At 38.1% G+C, this 17,981-nt stretch overlaps 1 protein-coding gene across 2 annotated transcripts in view; it reads left to right on the top strand.

The window, feature by feature from the left end:
• Positions 1 to 977: 977 nt before the first annotated feature.
• Positions 978 to 17,981, top strand: part of XPO1 (exportin 1) — a 45,367-nt gene continuing 28,363 nt past the window's right edge. The window contains exons 1-4 of one of the 2 annotated variants that reach the window (XM_037048005.1): positions 978 to 1,766; positions 4,616 to 4,747; positions 9,510 to 9,611; positions 13,210 to 13,282. In XM_037048005.1, coding sequence (XP_036903900.1) covers positions 4,622 to 4,747; positions 9,510 to 9,611; positions 13,210 to 13,282 — 301 coding nt within the window. In that variant the 5' untranslated portion in view covers positions 978 to 1,766; positions 4,616 to 4,621. Of the gene's footprint in view, positions 1,767 to 2,264; positions 2,604 to 4,615; positions 4,748 to 9,509; positions 9,612 to 13,209; positions 13,283 to 17,981 lie in introns of those variants that run through there. The other variant, XM_037048004.1, reaches the window with a different exon arrangement.

Genomic DNA, 17,981 nt, shown 5'->3' with positions numbered 1-17,981 from the left:
CTTGGCATGCAAACTCACCCAGCAAAAATAGGCCACGTTAAATCTATTACCAGAATTGCAGTTTTAATTTTTAGGGAGGGTTTGTTGTTAAAGTAGCCAAATTTCAATCTGGGGAGACACTGAGTTAAAATTTGAAAGAGACTTAACCCCAAACTATTTGGTGTCTTTTCCAGGTCTCTGATATCACAAGACGCCAAGAGCTAACGCCCCCACACCTCAAGCCTCTACACACTTCTTGGCTATTCTCTCCCCCAACTTGCAAACCCCAAACTCTGAGCTTTAAAATAGATTAGAAAGATCTGGGGCCTACACTTGGCCTAAGCGGGTTCTTTTCGCTTTTTCTCCCCTCCCCACCGCGATTAAAAAAATAACCGAGTGTGCACTCCCTTTTCCTGGCGCAAACCCCACTCCAGGGGCGGGTCCTCATCCCGGCGGGCTCAGACCCCGCAGGTTGGCGGGAGCCGGCGGGGGTGGGCCGCTGCGAATCCCGGGAAGCCGAAAGAAGACTGCCGCGCGCAGCGCTCAAACTCGCGCCACCACCAGCTTCTGATCGGCTCCCCACCCTCACCGTCACCAAAGGCGCCCAGCCAATGAGCAGGTCGGAAGGGCAGGGTCTGCGGGATAAGCACTAGGAGGGGGAGCGGCGGGAGGGGAACGGGAAGTCGAGGGCGGGGTGCGTTTGACGGACCGCTGCTCAAACCAATCCTCCTTGTGGCTTCTTTTCACTCTCTTCTCTGCGGGGTTCAGCTCTTGTCCCACCCCCTCATCCTCCACTCCCCCTTCTCGCTCTTTTTCGACCCGCCCCACTCCCTTCCCCCACTCTGCGGGCAAATCGCTGCTGGAAAGAGGCGGGGGCCAAAGCGGCGGGCTCGTGTGGAGACTTGAGGTGGGAATGACGGGCGGGTTGGCCAATAAGAGGCAGGCTGATGGCGCGGCTGTGGCTGGAACTGGCCAATAGACGGGCAGGCTGGGGGCGGAGGCCCAGGTTCCAAACGCTCCGCGGCGCCATGGGCTGAAAACTCAACCGAGATGGAATCTCCCAGTCTGAACCGGTTTCAACCGGTTCCGAGTTTGAGGCACTAGGAGGAGGGGGAGAAGCGGCTGCAGCGGCCGCGGCAGGAGCAGCGGGAGCTACAGCATCAGCAAGAGCAACAGTAGCTACAGCCCCGGCGGCGGTGCCTCTTCCAGTCTGTGCTGCTGCAGTCCGTGCAACCACCCAGAGGGGGAGGGGGGAACCACCAGTCGCTGAGGAGCAGGAGAAGGGGGGAAAGTTTAGGCGAGCCGGGGTGGGGGGGGGCCCAGCGCCGGAGCCGCGTGAGAGAGCGAGCCGTATTTTGGTAGGGGAAGTCGGACTGCAACTGGCAGCAGAGCGTCCCCCAGCCGTGTGGACTCTGTACCCCTACTTCTGCTGCTCCTGCTGCCGCCTGTAGCTGGAGGGTCCCCCTGGGGCTGAATCTTTGGGACTTGACCCCGTTCCCCTCCCCCTCCCCTCATTCCCCAGCCAGGCGGGAGCGTTTATTCCCCAGATTAATTCCCCCTTTTTTTGTGGGGGGGGGCGGGTGTGTGTGTGTGTGTCGGGGTGAAGTGTCCCTGAATACTAAATATTGCTGAGCTTTTTTTTTGCCCTCATCTCCTTTTTTTAAATTTCCTTTTTTAAGGTGGGAAAACTGAAACCCACCTTGACTTCCTTCCCTCTCCCCTCTCCCCACCTTCCCTCTCCCTAATTCCCCGACAAGGAAGGAAGAAGCAGTTGGTTCAATCTCTGGGTAAGTCGACTGTGTCTTCGGGGCCGGGGGACGGGCGGCGGCATGGCTGGGAGGGAGGAGGCCGACTTGGGGCGCGGCGGCGGCCGCGGGAAGCGAGCCGGGGAGGCGGCGGCAGGCCCACAGAGGACCCTGCGATTGAATGGAGCCGCTTCTGCCCCTGGGAGATGGAGGCGGGGAGGCGGCCGCGGGAGGGGAGTGTTTGCAGGGTCATTCGCTTGTGCGGGTGACTGTGGAGGAAAGCGAGGAGCGTGATAGTGAAGCAGGGCCCCGGCGCGGGGGTGGAAGGGCTTCCCCAGCCCAAGGGGCTGGAGAGAAGTTGGGGTGATTTGAGGAACATCTCTGTGAATTATTAGGAGTGGAAGTTTCCAGAAATATTTAGTGCAGCAGCATTGAAACGTCCGCCTGCATCACGTGGCTGTTCGGTGGAGAGCTTGGGATCGGAGAAGGGAGGGGCTGCCGAGTCTCTGCTCCTCCTGCAGGGAAACTCAAAATCTTGAGTTTTTTCCCCTTTTTTGCAGAGTAGGATTAGAAATAGGAAAGCCTAGTTGATTTTTCACGGATCTAGCAAATGGGGTTTCGTGCCGTAGTTTGTTTTCAGGGGCTTGAGAGTTGTGATCGAATTTTTTCTGCTAGTACTGTATAGTGGATGATGCCCTGATTCTCCTTCATTCCGATGCCTCTTGAGTTTAGCGTGGGTGGGAGGAAGTGGTGTAGTAGAGGAAGCATTAAAGATTTGTCCAGCGGGGACCTCCTCTGATCACGCAGAGGCCATGCTGCTTGGAGAATGGGGCGGTGAACTTTGGGCGCCTGGTTTTGCCTCCTCCGAGTATGGGCGGGGTGAGTGCGTGCTCCGGTATGCTATAGTTAGAAGTGCTGCAAATCTGTTCCGGTGGGAAGCGAGGGGAGGGCGGGCCTTAGTGAGGTGTGTTTCTACTGAATGAAGCAATTGCCCGCACACCTATGGTAGCAGTGGTTCTCCTTGTAGAGATTTAAAAAAAATTTATGTATTTTTAACGTAATAGCTAGTTATCAATAACCAACGGTTGTTTTGTTTTGGGGGGTGGGAATTGGCAGTAGGTAGCCGCCTGCCTATTCAGTTTGTAGTGGCAGTGAAAGTATTTGGGTAATCACTTGTAAAGTCACCACATTGCTAGATAATCCCTTGTGTATGCTATCCAGTGAGTGGATTTTAGGACTGAGTGTTCCAAAGAGGGGAAAAAAGTATTTGTGGTGGTTTCACCTCTCACCATGGCAATTTATCTGCCTGATTGTGCATTGTAAGAGTGTGGGACACTACTGTAAGGGGGAGGAATGTTTCGGATGCTATTTGACTTGGGGGAGAAAGTGTGCTTGGCATTGGCCAGAAAGCCGCCATTTCTGTACTACCTCCAGTTCAAGAATAGGTAGGTCATTTCGAAGATAGCCGCTAGTTCTAAAGATGGCAAAACTCTTCAGTTTAACACAAGTTTATTTGTATTCTGATTTTTAGGAAGAGTTTAGCACGAAGAACTCTATGAAAAAAGTACTTGAAACTTTTTAAGAGTTTATTTTTTGTTTTGGCTATTAAATGATGATAAGATTAAACAGGAAAATTTGTTCAATCTTTAACCAAAAAAAATCGAAAACTCGATATGTAGATCTTGGTGCTTTGTGGACATTGTTGTTCAGCCTCAACTTTATATTAGTGTTTAGATCAAAGGTTTTTGTTGTGTGTGCCAGGTATTCAGTATTTGTTTAAAAACTGCTATAAGACTTTGAAATCTCAGTTTCACTGTCATTGATGGATCAAAAAACTTAAGAGGAATAAAAAACCTTCAAATTTTAATATCTTGATTTTTACTTTATATGTAACTTAGCGGACTCATCTTTTGACTTCTGTGTAACACATCATTTAATAAAACGTTTGAGCTAAAATAAAAGTTGCTGCCATTATTGTTAAGATCATTTTTTAAATGCTATAAAATATCTAAGAAATAAAGCCTTTTTTTCCTATCCAGCTAGTTTATCCAAACGTAATCAAATTAGTCACCTGTTTTCTGATCCTGGAAGGTTTTTATGAGGGGGAGAAGTGGAGATGACCATCTGACCTTGTTGAGTCTAAATACAGTGTGAGCCAGGAGTTCTTGAACTTGAGGTTTCATGCCTGAATTTCAAAGCGTCTTGAGTCTTTTGTAATTGTATACAAAACTGAGTTTTTTAAAATATGGCACTAGCCATAGTCTTGTGGGTGTGTGCAGGCAGGCATCTTGGAGTGGAACCCTATTAAAGTATAGATAACATTTCATGTGAACCAGTAGGTTTTAGCCAGTGCATTTTGAGGTGGAGAAGCTCATTTTCTGTTATGGTAGAATTTGTTTTTATTCGGAGGTACCAAATTTGTTAGACAGGTGGTTCCTGATAAATAAACATTGATACACATAATGGCAAAATTTTGTGTACTACATTTAATTTTTAGCACCTTCTTGCCTTTTAAGCATATCTTAAAAATTAATGTAAAATGAGGGGAAGTGAATTTTTACTGAACTAGTACACGGAGGGGAGGAAACACGTCCCCTTGACTGTATCAGTTTTAATAGACTCATTTTTTAAGAAGGTTAGGGTAACTTTAAATAAGCGTTAGTAAAGAACAGTACAATTTCTCTGGGGTCTAGAAAAGTTTGATGGCCCCTAATAACTAATATTGTTATGGAGTGACAGTTACTTAAGCTTTTATTTGCTTTTACTATCAGTTTTTAGGTAAAAAGTTTCTAAAATACTCATTTGTGTGAGCATTTGAAGTAAAATAACTTGAGTAGAAAGTTTTGACTGATACCAAAACTTCATAGATACCTTTTTTCCTCTATTTTCAGTTATCTATGCCAGCAATTATGACAATGTTAGCAGACCATGCAGCACGTCAGCTGCTTGATTTCAGCCAAAAACTGGATATCAACCTTTTAGACAATGTGGTGAATTGCTTATACCATGGAGAAGGAGCCCAGGTAAAGTAGCTGGTCAAAACTTTAACAACATTGCAGTGTAAAAAAGTTGTTGGGTTTTTAATACAATTTTGAACTATCGCCATTTAAAAAGTATTCCATAGTTTGTATTAATTCAGAATTATAGATTAATTTTAATGAGACATTTCTAGAGAAAGAAACTGGGTTATATTTTGACACGGTTAGAGTGGGATAATCTTGCTCTGTTATTCTTAAGCATTCTATTCCATTTAATAAAAGTGCAACATATTAAATGCTGTGTAGATAGTAATGGTTGTATGTACCTTATACATATTTAATATACTTTGGGTTACTGTAATTCTTTATCTTTGAAACATTTAAATTACAGAAGTACTTTACAGATAAAACTTGTTTTAAAAAATCCAATAATACCAAACATCTTCATGTTACTTGAATTTTAGTGTTTGTGAACATGATACTATTAATGTTTTTGATCATTGTAAGGAGTTCCTCCCATCAACCAATTGAAAGATAAGACAGGGATATTTGTAAGTTTTTAAAATGTACATGTTACAAGAAACTGAACAATCTTGAAACTTTGCACTGTGAAGCGAATCTCAAAGACTTTTAAATGAGTAAAAGTTTCTTTTTTGTTGGATAAAAAACTTGTCAATAAGGGAATTTTAAATTAAAGGGGACTATGAAAATTGTATGAGTGGAAAAAATTACTCTGCAGTGATTTTTCTAAGCTCCTTAGTCCAATTTTATACTCTTAGGGGCTATTAATCAGAGTTCTAGTCTCCAAAAGCATTCCTGGAAAAGTTACTGTATCTGTACTTATCACATATATCATGTAGTAGTTTCCTCATGCTGTACATTCAATATGGAGGTTTAAGCTTTGTTTTAACATGTATGTATAGAAAGCAGCTGCTTTTGGAAGTATGAAAGTAAGGTTGAAATTCATGAAGTAAAGTTGGGCTCAGCTTTGAATATATTAGAGGCATAAAGCTGTAGCCATTAGGAAAATGAGCATTTATTTTTTTTTTGCTGCTGTTTTTAATCTTTGTTCTTTTGTAACCTGGTTTACAATATCTAAAGGTATTATGAATGAATGTAGGACTGATGGTCTCTTCTATGCTTATAACTGAGAAGTAGTAATTTTTATCATGAAAACTATGTAGTAGTAATGCAGCTTTTAGTAATGTTTCCTAGTACTGAGATTTATTGATTTGCTTTAAATTTGACTTTTTAATAAACAGTAAGAAACTGAAAAGGTAGGTTTTAAAAAGTGTAAATATTTTCTACTTATAAAAGCTTTCCCTAAGAGTAAAGATTTCATGTTTAGATGTTGTATGACAAATCAGTTGTACAGTCACTAAACTGACATTTTTTATATTACAGATAGAGAAGCAGGTTTAGAACTTAAAGTCAGTTAAGAACTCTTTCTAAAAATCATGTTTAAACTTCTAGTTCAGTCTGTTTCTCATTACCATCTCATCTACAAGCTATTACCTACTTTGCAAGAGATTGTAGGATTAATTGTGAAGTTTGAAAAGCACCTGTTCATAGAGTCTGATACCTAGAAGAAATTTTATTTAAAGAGTACATTTGGAAGTAGGAAGATTTAGCATGTGTGATGTAAACTCAATGCTTAACTGTTTAAAAAGAACTGCATAACTTTGGAGAAGAAATCACTAGAAGGGTGGCTTTTTAAATCTTCAGGCAAAACTTGTACCTAGATGGGGGAAGTATAGTAAGATATTTAGCGCTATAACATTAGGACTACCTTCTGTTACAAGCATTTTTCTATTTTTAGCCAAGTAAGCAGCCAGGGGGAAAAGATAGGAAAGAGTTGGGTATTTTCTCCAATATTATGTTAAGTGTCTTGAACTCTTTTAATCTATTGCTTAGCAACTGGAATACTTTCAGCATTCAGTTAGTAACACAGGGAGATGCCAGGGTTTTTTCCCCTCTTTCTTTCCTGTTTGTGTCTTTTTAACTTCTCTGGAGTTTTAGGTTAGTGAAAGAATATTATATAAGAATAGTGGGATTAGGGAAAAATAAAGACACTACTGTGCAAATACTAGCATTAACTTTGGACGGTAAAATTACAACTACAAAAAAAAACTAAAAGGAGACATGATTTTTGCAGAGGTTGAAATGGTGATAGTATGGGAAGTATTTATTCACTTATATTTGGAATGCTTATCACCTCAAAGGATGTGACAGTATCTTGACAAAATAACTTTATTAGGCTTGGATTTTTTTTATATATCCTGTTCTTGTTACTATTTTGTATGCAAGTCTATGTCTAGTTAGAAATGAATGTTTAGAGATTCAGTGAGAAAATCAAAACACTGCAAAAATGTTCTTTAGCCCTAGATAATTCACATCACTACTCTTTCTGCCTCTTGCTTTCTGCCTTTCTCAGTTATTACGTAATATAAGTGTTGCCCATTAAGCTATCAGTCTGTTAATGAAGTCAGATTAAAAAATACATGTACAACTGTATTTTCTGAGTAGCTCTAGCCCCAGACCCTCAGATGAAACCCAGGCAGCTGATTTTTCTTTTGAGTTTCATGAGGATTCTGGTGGTGGTGTCAGGGTACAGAACCACTATCTAACTTTAGTTTAACTCATGTTTTAAAACAGTAAGCAGGCTATGTTGCTAGTGATTAATGGAGAAAATCATGAATATGATATTATAACCATTACTGAGGAAAACAGTTCTCAGCATCAAAGCTGAAATAGGAGTACGTTGTGTGTGTGTGTGTTTTTGGGGGGGAGGGTAAATTTGAATAAAAGCTAAGTTAGAGATTATGAGGTGCCTGTGTCAGAAATGGAAATGTATGCTTCTCTTCCCCCCTTTTTGATGGTTGTTTTTTTTTTTTTTTATTTAAAAGATTTTATTTATTTATCTTCAGAGGGGAAGGGAAGGAGAGAGGAGAGAAATATCAATGTATGATTGCTTCTCATGTGTCCCCTGCTGGGAACTGGCCTGCAACTCAGGCATGTGCCCTGACTGGGAATTGAACTGCGATACTCTGGTTCCAGGCCCGCGCTCAATCCCCTGAGCTACACCAGCCAGGGCTGATGGTTGTTTTATGACCATAGATTTGTACCTTTATCAAGTAAATCAGTCAAACAGAAGGGTAAATGACAAATTTTAAAACCATCAAACTTTTTTGGCCACAATACGTTACAGAAATATGTAAAAGATAGTTAGGGAAGATCCAGTTGAGCTACAAAACAGCCATTAAAAAGGTGAAGAATATTAAGCTTTTGCTTCTTGGGAGTAGGGGAACAATGGAATTACATCCTTTTTTCACATATGGGAAACTATACTGGTAAAAAAACACCCAACTAGATAAATAATGTCAGCAAGGCTAGATTTTTTTAACTGTCCATTTCAGTCATACCTCAGTAAAGCTGGGAGGAGGTGCTATGTCAAATAGCAGCGAATTTCAGAAGGAATTCTGTATGATATACTATTTATATAATGCTTAGTAATTTTACAACTATATATATTTTTTTAAAGATTTCATTTATTTATTTATTTAGAGGGGAAGGAGAGAGGGAGAGAAACATCAATGTATGGTTGCCTTTTGTGCATCCCCTGCTGGTAGTTAGCCTACAAGGAACTGGCCTGCAACCCAGGCATGTGCCCTGACTGGGAATCGAACCGCGATCGTCTGGTTCACAGGCCCGCGCTCAATCCACTGAGCTATGCCAGCCAGGGCTACAACTATATTTTTTTATGAAATTTACACACATGCTCTGTAAATACTGGACAGGAAAAGAACAACTTCAAGAAAGCAATTATTTCTAAAGAAGGAACAAAGGAGGGAAGTGACACTGGAGAAACTTAAAAGAGGTTACCTCCATAAGTTTTACATCTTTTATGTTTAAGAGAAGAACAGGTGCACTCTAGATCACAGGTGGAAGACACAAGGCCCATGGGCCGAATCCTGCCCTCCACCTTGTTTTAACCAGCCTGGCACCTTGTTTCTGGCACCTTGCTTCTCTACCTGGGAGCAGCTCCGAGCTCTCGCGTAACTTAGGGAGTAACATTTATACAGTCTAAAATTACATTAGGCCCTTTGAAGGCAACCACGAGGCTGATGTTGACACCCCTGTTCTAGATAATGGTTACATAGGTTTAATATTATTTTTTCATTTGCATTTTTAAAGTTTGAAGAGTTTTCAAAATAAGCTGAGATTTAGTATGCGAAATTACGGGACATTCAGAAAGTGGGAAAAAAGTAAGTTTAGGAGATATTTAAAAAGTCTAAGGGTCTTAATGCCTATAGATATATCTATAGGCATTTGAGATTTGTAGTATTACTTAGACCTAGTTCAGATTTGTCTTCCTGTGCAATACATTTCTATAAGTAATTTTTTTTAGAGATTGCTTTGTGATGCTTGTGAAACAGCTATACCATTATATAATTTATCTAAGTAGATGGATTTTTTTATGTTGCTTTTGGTTGATTGCAAGTGCTGAGAACTTATGTCAGAGTAGATCTTTGTTAGTAGCATTGATTGAAATTCCTTTTAATTTTGAGACTATCAAATAAAACATTACTCCAAAAAGGCTATTTTGTTTCAAATGAATGAATATTCCCATTTTTTAGTTGAAGTTTAAGAGTGATAATGAACACATTTTTATATCTGTGAAGACTAATAACTTGAGTGTTTCTGAAAGTTGGTAGAATCACTGTCTTGTTAGTATTTGTCAATACCATTTTAATAAGTGATTCAAAAGAACAAGTGAATTGAAGGTTATTTTTGTATAATATTTTAGCAAAGAATGGCTCAAGAAGTACTGACGCATTTAAAGGAGCATCCTGATGCATGGACAAGAGTTGACACAATTTTGGAATTTTCACAGAATATGAACACGAAAGTAAGCAAGTGGTGGTTTTAAAATCCATTTATTCTTTTCTTCCAGTCATAAACTTTGAGGAAGGTATCTCATTTTTAGTATGAGTGTTTGTTATCTCAAATCACTTAATATTGTTATTTCAAAATTTAGTCTTGAACATAGAATTCTTGCAAATAGTCCTAAGAATTATGAGGCGTTGTAATTGGGACTAGTATGCAAGGTGGCTTTTTTGTTTGGGGGGGGTTTTTTCTTTTGTTTTTAGACTATGTATATAGTTCTAAGTAGCATTAATTCTGAATGTTATTCAGAGATGAAACAACATCAGGGATTGTTTTGGGCAAGTAATCAATATAATACAGGCTAGGCACCTCCAACACCAAGTTGTATGGGCAGTGTAAAACCCTACTCTGTGGTATCAATGCTTTTAATGAGACAGCACTGAGTTTCTATTTGCAATTGAAAATGTTATAATTTGGTCCTTTTTTCTTAAGTTTTAACAGAAGGGTTGATCAAAATGTGTTTTGACTGTTTTAGGCTTGATGATTCACACTTCTCTTTAAACTGCATTAACGTAATAAAATAACCATGCATGGCATTCTGTTTAATACACACAAGGTTTCTCTGGTATACATTGTGTTAAAACAGAACATAGCCATGTTCACATCTGTTTCTGAAATCAGACTGTGTTAATTAACAGTTTTGAAATATTAATTAGTTTTGACATCTTGTAAATTTTAGGGCAAAAATACAGTTCAGAACTTCCTCAAAGTGCTAACCTTAAGTAACATAACAGTGTTTGCCTGTTTGCTTGCCTGGTAAATTTTGCTTTTTATACTGACAGACATTACTAATAAGTTGATTTATCAACAGTATTTTTAAAAACTCAAATTTGTCTTGTGAAAAATGAGATGATTAGAGGAACAGAAAGAAAGCAACAGGTAAAGAATTCTTCAATTTACATAAATTGCAAATGATTTGGTGCTAAATTTATGCACTATGACATTTGGCTTTTATGCAATCATTTTTTTTTTCTTTAAAGATGTTAACACTACCTGATATTAATCATAATGTTCCATTATGTTGATTGCTTGTAATAGGAAGAAAAGGGGTGTCTTCCTGTGCAACTGACACAGCTAGGCTTTGACGGCAGGCCTCCACAAGGTCTACCCTTTTGATTCCCTTTAACTGAATTCTGTTCATCAATTGTTTTTGTTTCATGGGTGGTGGGAGGGGAAAGGGGAAGTCAATGCATAAAATAAGCATTTCTAAGGGCTCAGTAGAAATTTCTACCATAGGGATCATTTCATGTATTTTTTTCATTTAGTCTTTGCTGTTATCTGTCCCTCGTCTTCATAACTCAGCAGTGGATTTCTCAAATCCTGTGATGTAATGCAGAAGTGTAATTCTTTAAAATGATGGAATTATTTGGATATTTTCAAAGTAGTTATCATTGGCCTTCAGATTTGGGTGTCACTAAAGATTTTTGAATCAAGATATACTCTTTTTCAAAGAAATGTGAATTCTCATCATGTATAGAGTCTTAATATCTAGGAGAGATTTGGTTTCAGGATATTATGGTGGTGATCTATGTACTCCTTTGGCCTAATTAGTGAAAAGCTGTTATTGGGCTTCCTGCCTCAGCCCCCTTGGCAGAAAGAAGCAAAGATGAGTTGTATCTTCTGCAAGCTCATGCTACCTTTTTTACAGTTGGAGAAAAGACTAGAGGTTAGTAATTTAGGTAACAAAGTGTCAAACATAAAGGAAGAAGTAAATAAACATAAAAATGAAGGAGTGTATCCTTTAATTAAGAAGTGTAAGTTGAAAAACATTGGTTATTATTGTAATGTTACTAGTATTTATAGAGATTTGGTTCATAATTTTTAAAGGTTTTTAAAAAAGATTTTATTATATATAGAGAGGGAGAGAAACATCAATGTGTGGTTGCCTCATGTGGTACCACTGGCGTGTCTACCCCCCCCCCCCCACACACACACACACACACACACAACCCAGCAATGTGCCCTGACTGGGTATCGAACCATTCATTCACAGGCTGGCACTCAATCCACTGAGCCATGCCAGCCAGGGCAAAGGTCTTTTTAATCAGTTTAGAATTAGTAAGAGGATATATTCCATGAAGTAACAAGTACATTGTCTTGACTTGCTAAACCTTGGCAGTCTGATTTCATGCATATAGAATTAAAGTTATTAGAACAGTATGTTTTTTAAAATTAATTTAGAATTTCAGTCTATTAGAAACTTTTTTTTTGCTTTCATTTACATTTTTCTGAGACCTAGACCTACAGAGAGGTGTAAATTATTTACTGCTGATTATGAAACTCTATACTGGCATCAAATTTGTATTTTCAGAATTTTGCTTTGGCCTTGTTTTTATTTTGGAAGTCTTCTTAAGGAATGTTTCCAAATGTAGGATTTCAGCTAAAATTTTTCGTGAAAAGTATGAAATGTTAAAATGAAAGAAAACAGCAAAAACATTTACTGTTTGAGCACAATGTAGTTTGGGACAGTCTATATTGTGCTTTGAATAAAATGAGCATTCATTCACATGATCCCTTTGGTTGAAATACTAATGCTCCTATTTTATTGTGTGATGACTAACCATTTTAAAGATGAACTCTTATTCTCAGCCAAAACTTGCAATCTGAGGTTAATTATGTCTATGTGAGTGAGTTTACCTTTCAGGTATTATGGCCGATTCTTCCCTATAATTCAGCCAGTTGAAACATACCACAACAATTTTGTCCTTTTTCTTCCTCCTGTGTATCCACACTAATTGGTCATGATGATAATTTTGGGTTTTATCCCCTATAGCATTATAAATTGTTATAAACATTCTTGACTATTTAGAGTGAGTAATCAGCAGGAGGGACAAAATGGCTTGAAAGTGGTATCTATTTATTAACTTTCTTACCTTTTTAGTTATAACTTTTATATTTAGGAATACCTGAAAGGTAGATACAGATTGCAGCCAGCATTTGTATATTTTTGACTGTGCACAAAAGTTTATCTTTAAATTAGTAGAAATAGCAACTATAAGGGTGGGGTTAAAATTTAAAATAAAACCCATGGGCTGTCTTGCTGCTCCTTAAGTAACACACCAGTGATCTTTGTAAACACTTCCTATAGAAAGTATCTGTGACAGTACTATAATGCTTGGCCAAGAGCTTACAACTCCTAGAAGGTGGTAGGAAGCTTGAGAGTATCCAAGCTGCTAAATTCTTAGGAGCCTGGTCGTGTAAAAAAAGTATGTGAGCCTTTGAGCAGTCATTTATGCTGTGAATTCATATTTGGCTGCTACTTTTCTTCTACAGATAAGCCCATTTGACTGCAAAGGGGCTTTTTATTTGGTTCTTCCTGGTGTGAGCATGTATAAACAGCAGGACATTAAATAGAGTAGTAAACAATAAAATGAGGAAAATGCATGAAAACTCAGTATATGGGTGAATAGATTCTTATTGTTTAATATATATAATTAAACTTGGTAGCATAATGTTTTTGAAACTTTAGATGTAAATGTGAATGTCTGTCCATTTGTTAATCCTGAAAGTTGCTAGTCTTACAGCAATATATTCACATACTTCTATTATCCAATTTTCAGTATTATGGACTACAAATTTTGGAAAATGTGATAAAAACAAGGTGGAAGATTCTTCCGAGGAACCAATGTGAAGGTAGGAAAATGTTTTACCCAATTGTAGATTCAGAGAAATTTTATTAATTCTGGCGGTTTTATTACGGTTGAGTATTTGGGTGGTAGGTGTATTGAATCTGATTTGTGCCTTAATGGAGATTACTGATTTTATCATGTGGCAAGGTAGGTTGTTTATAAAGTTATCTTTTGTGGAAAAGAGGAGACTAAACTGGTTAAACTTTCTATAATAAATATTGTGATGAAAAAGATGTATTATCACCTCAGGTCTTGGAACCATGCCTGGTGTGAATGAAATTTGAGTATGTGCCCTTAAAAATTATTTTAAATTTTACCAGACAATAACTGACAAGTAATTAATATTTTAACACATGGAATAATATACAAATTTAAAGTAATAAAGGAAATAATATAATCCTTTATTTTTTTAAAATAACAAGCCTTATCTTTTGAATTATCAGGGGTTGACATCTAAAATGAGGAAATGTCAGAACACAAAGATGTGTTGGCTGGTGTTAATAAAAGGTGGGGCAAAAGTAGGTTTATAGTTAAGTGAAACATAGTTTATTATTGTTGTTATAACTTATTTTATTTTCTTTCTTTTAAGATTCTATGTATTTACTTTGAGAGAGAGGGAAAGGGAAGAGGGAGAGGAACATCAATCTGTTGCCTCTCATGCCCCAAACTGGGGGCCAGCAACCCCAGGCATGTGCCCTGACTGGGAACCAGAGATCTTTCAGTTCACATGCTGGTGTTCAATCCACTGAGCCACACCAGCCAGGGCTAATTATTATATTAATTTCCACAGAAACAATTGTAAAGCTCATTTTACCCTACCCTGTATTTAACTTTTCCCTTTGTGTAGTATTTTGGAAAAATAGTCATAGTTCAAGAAACCTGGGGCAAGGTTAGTCTCTTGGAATTCTTTGCATTTACTTTTCATTTTTTACATTCTGCTTTATCGCCTACTTTACATCACTTATTTAATCTCTGAAATATAGAAATAGATGCCTGGCATTTATAATAGAGTATATTACATTTTTTTCTATTAAAATACGCCCCCCTTTTTTGACTGTTGATCTTTAAGATGTCTTTTACCTGCTTTCTCGTGTCGTCTTTATAGTGGGTTAGTGACCCAGATTTTTTATAAGTTTTAATGCCAATATTCTTAATATGCCATAAAGCAAAGATTAAGAATGATAGTGCAGGCCCTGACTGGCGTGGCTTAGTTGATTGTGCATCATCCTGCATTGGACCAGGTCACTAGTTCAATTCCAGATCAGTAAACATGTTGGGGTTGCAGGCCAGGTCTCTGGTTGGTTGGTTGGTTGGTTGGTTATGTGTGAAAGGCATCCTATTAGTGTTTCTCTCTTAACATCGACATTTCTATCCCTGTTTTTCTCTCTCTCTCATCCCCTCTCTCTACAAATAAACAAAATCCCCCCCCCTTTTTTTTAAGAAAAATAGTGCAGGAGAAAATTGTGCCTCCCCAAAGAGGCTCCTATTTCTTCAAATGCTTTATTTTGGGGTGAAACCATTTTATTTTAGATCATGTTCTGTGATCTTCTTTAGAGGCTAAGTGCAGTTCGACTATGTGGCCCAAATAGATGCTTTGAACTTACCTGTTGCTCTCTAGGGACTTAAGTTGCTTCTTATATGTACTTACAAGAAGTATAAGTATGTACTTCGGTGAGGTCCTTATCCTTTTACCTCTGTTGTTAGATACCTGTGGTGTGAACTTCAAACTTTAGCCATAGCTTAACACACACACACAAACTGTTTACTTTTTTTTAACTTCAGTATCATTTTACTATAGTGTAAGTCCCTCTTGCTTCTAAACACCTAGACCCTTGCTTCTTACCGCTTGAGAATTGTACTAGATGATCTTCCATAATCTTTTCCAGCTTTAAATTTAAATGATTTAAGATTATACTAGCTTATCAAAGTCATGGTTATATTATTGAAAAAAATGAGAGGCTAGTGGTCTCCCTGAGGATTTGACATTTTTAGCTTTCTGCATGAATAGGAGTGGTATGTATGGCTATTATTAGGAAGTCACGAGGGCTCCCGTGTGTTAATATGTAAGTATTTGATAAAAAATATTGGGGGGGGCATAAGACTTTACTTTTGAAAGTCTATCATAGTGTTTGAAAAACAGGATGTGAAGGGGTAGTGATTTATTCTGCCTGACTTAAACTTCTGTTTAATTCATGTGTTCCTATTCTGTGTTGATGAGGAACTTCTTTGTTTCTCTGCAAGCTATATATTTTTTAAAAATCATTTATTAGAATCACTTTTCTCCCTTCATTTTCCTTCAGCATTACTGTTAAGATTAAGTGTGACATCAACTTTCTAAAAGTACCAGAAGTTAATCACCCGTGTATGGTTGCACTCATCAGTGAAGATCTTAGATGGAGGGAAAAGCGTGCTGTGACTTCTTGGGTTTTTGAGAGGTTCATTTTTGTAAGACCATGCAAACTGGTTCCAAGAGAATGTTAGTAAACCTTAGATTTAAATACACAAAAGCAGCTTGGCATGGTGGATTTAATGATGCATGTTCTTGTTTCAGGTAATTGCTCTTAATTGCAAAACATTGGAAAATAAATTCAGTATTAGACTTTGTAATTCTTTTTTCTTTTTAAGGTTTTATTTATTTTTGAGAGAGAAGGGAAGGGAGGAGAAAGACAGGGAGAGAAACATAGATGCGCAAGAAACATAGATTGGTTGCCTCTAGCCTGGCATGCCGCCAACCAGGAACCAATTCAGCAACACAGACATGTACCCTGACCAGGAATAGAACTGGAGACCTTTCAGTTTGCAGGATGATGCCCAACCCACTGAACTACACCAGTCAGGACATATAACTCTTTCTCTAAAATTGATCTTAAAGTGCGGGGGGTGGGTGGAGAGAAACATCTGTTTGTTGTTTCACATATGTTTGCATTCACTCACTGGTTAATCTCATATATGCCCTGAGTAGGTAACTGAACTGGTAACGTTGGTGTATTGGGATGATGCTCTAACCAACTGACATACCCAGCCAGGCCCTTTTTAACATTGTCAATCCTGGGAGGCTACTCTAGGCTTAAGATTTTGTATTTCACAAAATAGGCTAACATTTCTGAATGTTAATTTTCCTTCAGTAACTCTGGTATTAGTGATGAATTAGTGTAGCCCTGGCTGGTGTAGCTCAATGGATTGAGCCACGGGCCTGTGAAGCAAAGGGTCGCGGGTTCCATTCCCAGTCAGGGCACATGCCTGGGTTGCAGGCCGAGTCCACCATTGATGTTTCTCTCCCACTTTTTCTCCTTCCCTTCCCCTCTATCTAAAAATAAATAAATAAAATACTTAAAAAAAGAAATGAATTAGTGTAATCCCCCAAATACAGCATATTTCTTTGTCTTTGTCATGTCCTATAAAGCTGTCCCTACCACTTTTTACTCTATCTTCCTTACCATATGTGTTTATTTACATGGAACATATATTCTCTGTTTCCTGTAAAGCACTGTTAGGTGTTAAGACTACATAAACATATCCTTGCATCAAAATGCTATTGGTAAGAAGATAAAATATGTATGTAAGTGAATACTATGTGAACATTAAGTTAGTATATATAATGAGTTTAAATACTCTAAATGAAGAGAATTAGGTTGGGCCCTTTAGACAAACTTATTCACACAGATTGCAATGCTTGCATTTTAAAGGAAGGATGGGTTTAGTTACACAAGTAGCAAGCCAAAATAAGTTTTGTACATTCTTTCCCAATCTAGCAAATTTGTTTTATCTGATTTCAAGTGCTTGTGCATAAACTTATGTTAATCTTCACATGTTATTTTAGGGTTATAGTATTTTTAATGTAGGCCTCTTGTCTAAAGTACTTTGCCAGAACAATCTGAGACAAAACACATCTAGACCGGGTTAAATGTTTTTGCTCAGTGCTTCCTTAGTATATCCTGTGTCAGTAGATCACAAATGAATATAATTTCAGTGAACAGAATACATACAGATAATAGTTAGCTGAGTAAGGGTATTTTTTAAAACATTAAACGTCATTTAAGTAAATGACATTTTAATGGAGATGCAACCTCATAAAACATTTTAGTAAATTCAGATTTATGTAATACAAAATTTACTACATTGCTTTGGTTTTTATTATTTTTGCTTTAAGCCAGAAAAAATATACCTATTTGGAGTCTCCCCCACCATAACATTTATCACACTTGGCTGACACTGTTTTTCTCACTCTCTTTTTCCCCAGAATGTTAGTTTAATTGTGTCAGGGATCAAAGAATGTCTTCATTGCATTCTTACTGCTTGGTGCATAGGTGTCAGTATATAATTATTCAATCAATGAATTGTATATTATGAGTTAATGTTCCCCAATTTACTTCATTCCTGTACTTTAAGGACCTAATGAAATTTCCCAGTGTTTTTGCTCTTGTAAATTATGTGTTTGTAAAATTAATATCTTTGAGGTTAAGTTTTGAAGTGAATATTTGTATGGATGAGTTACATTTTTGGCTTAAAAATATGAAGTGGGAATGTTATTTTTAATTTTTTAGAGAGGGGAAGGGAGGGAGAGAAACCAGTATGAGGGAGGTACATCCATGGTTCTCTCTCCTGCACCCTGAATGGGACTGCAACTTGCAACCTAGGCATGTGTCCTGACTAACTGAGCCACATGTCAGGGCTGAAGGGGAAATTGTAATATGTGAAGTAGA

Source organism: Sturnira hondurensis, unplaced genomic scaffold, assembly GCF_014824575.4.
Source record: "Sturnira hondurensis isolate 20B ecotype Veracruz unplaced genomic scaffold, ASM1482457v3 Scaffold0006413, whole genome shotgun sequence".
In the NCBI taxonomy this organism is placed as follows: domain Eukaryota; kingdom Metazoa; phylum Chordata; class Mammalia; order Chiroptera; family Phyllostomidae; genus Sturnira; species Sturnira hondurensis.
This window is presented reverse-complemented; position numbering and strand designations above follow the sequence as displayed.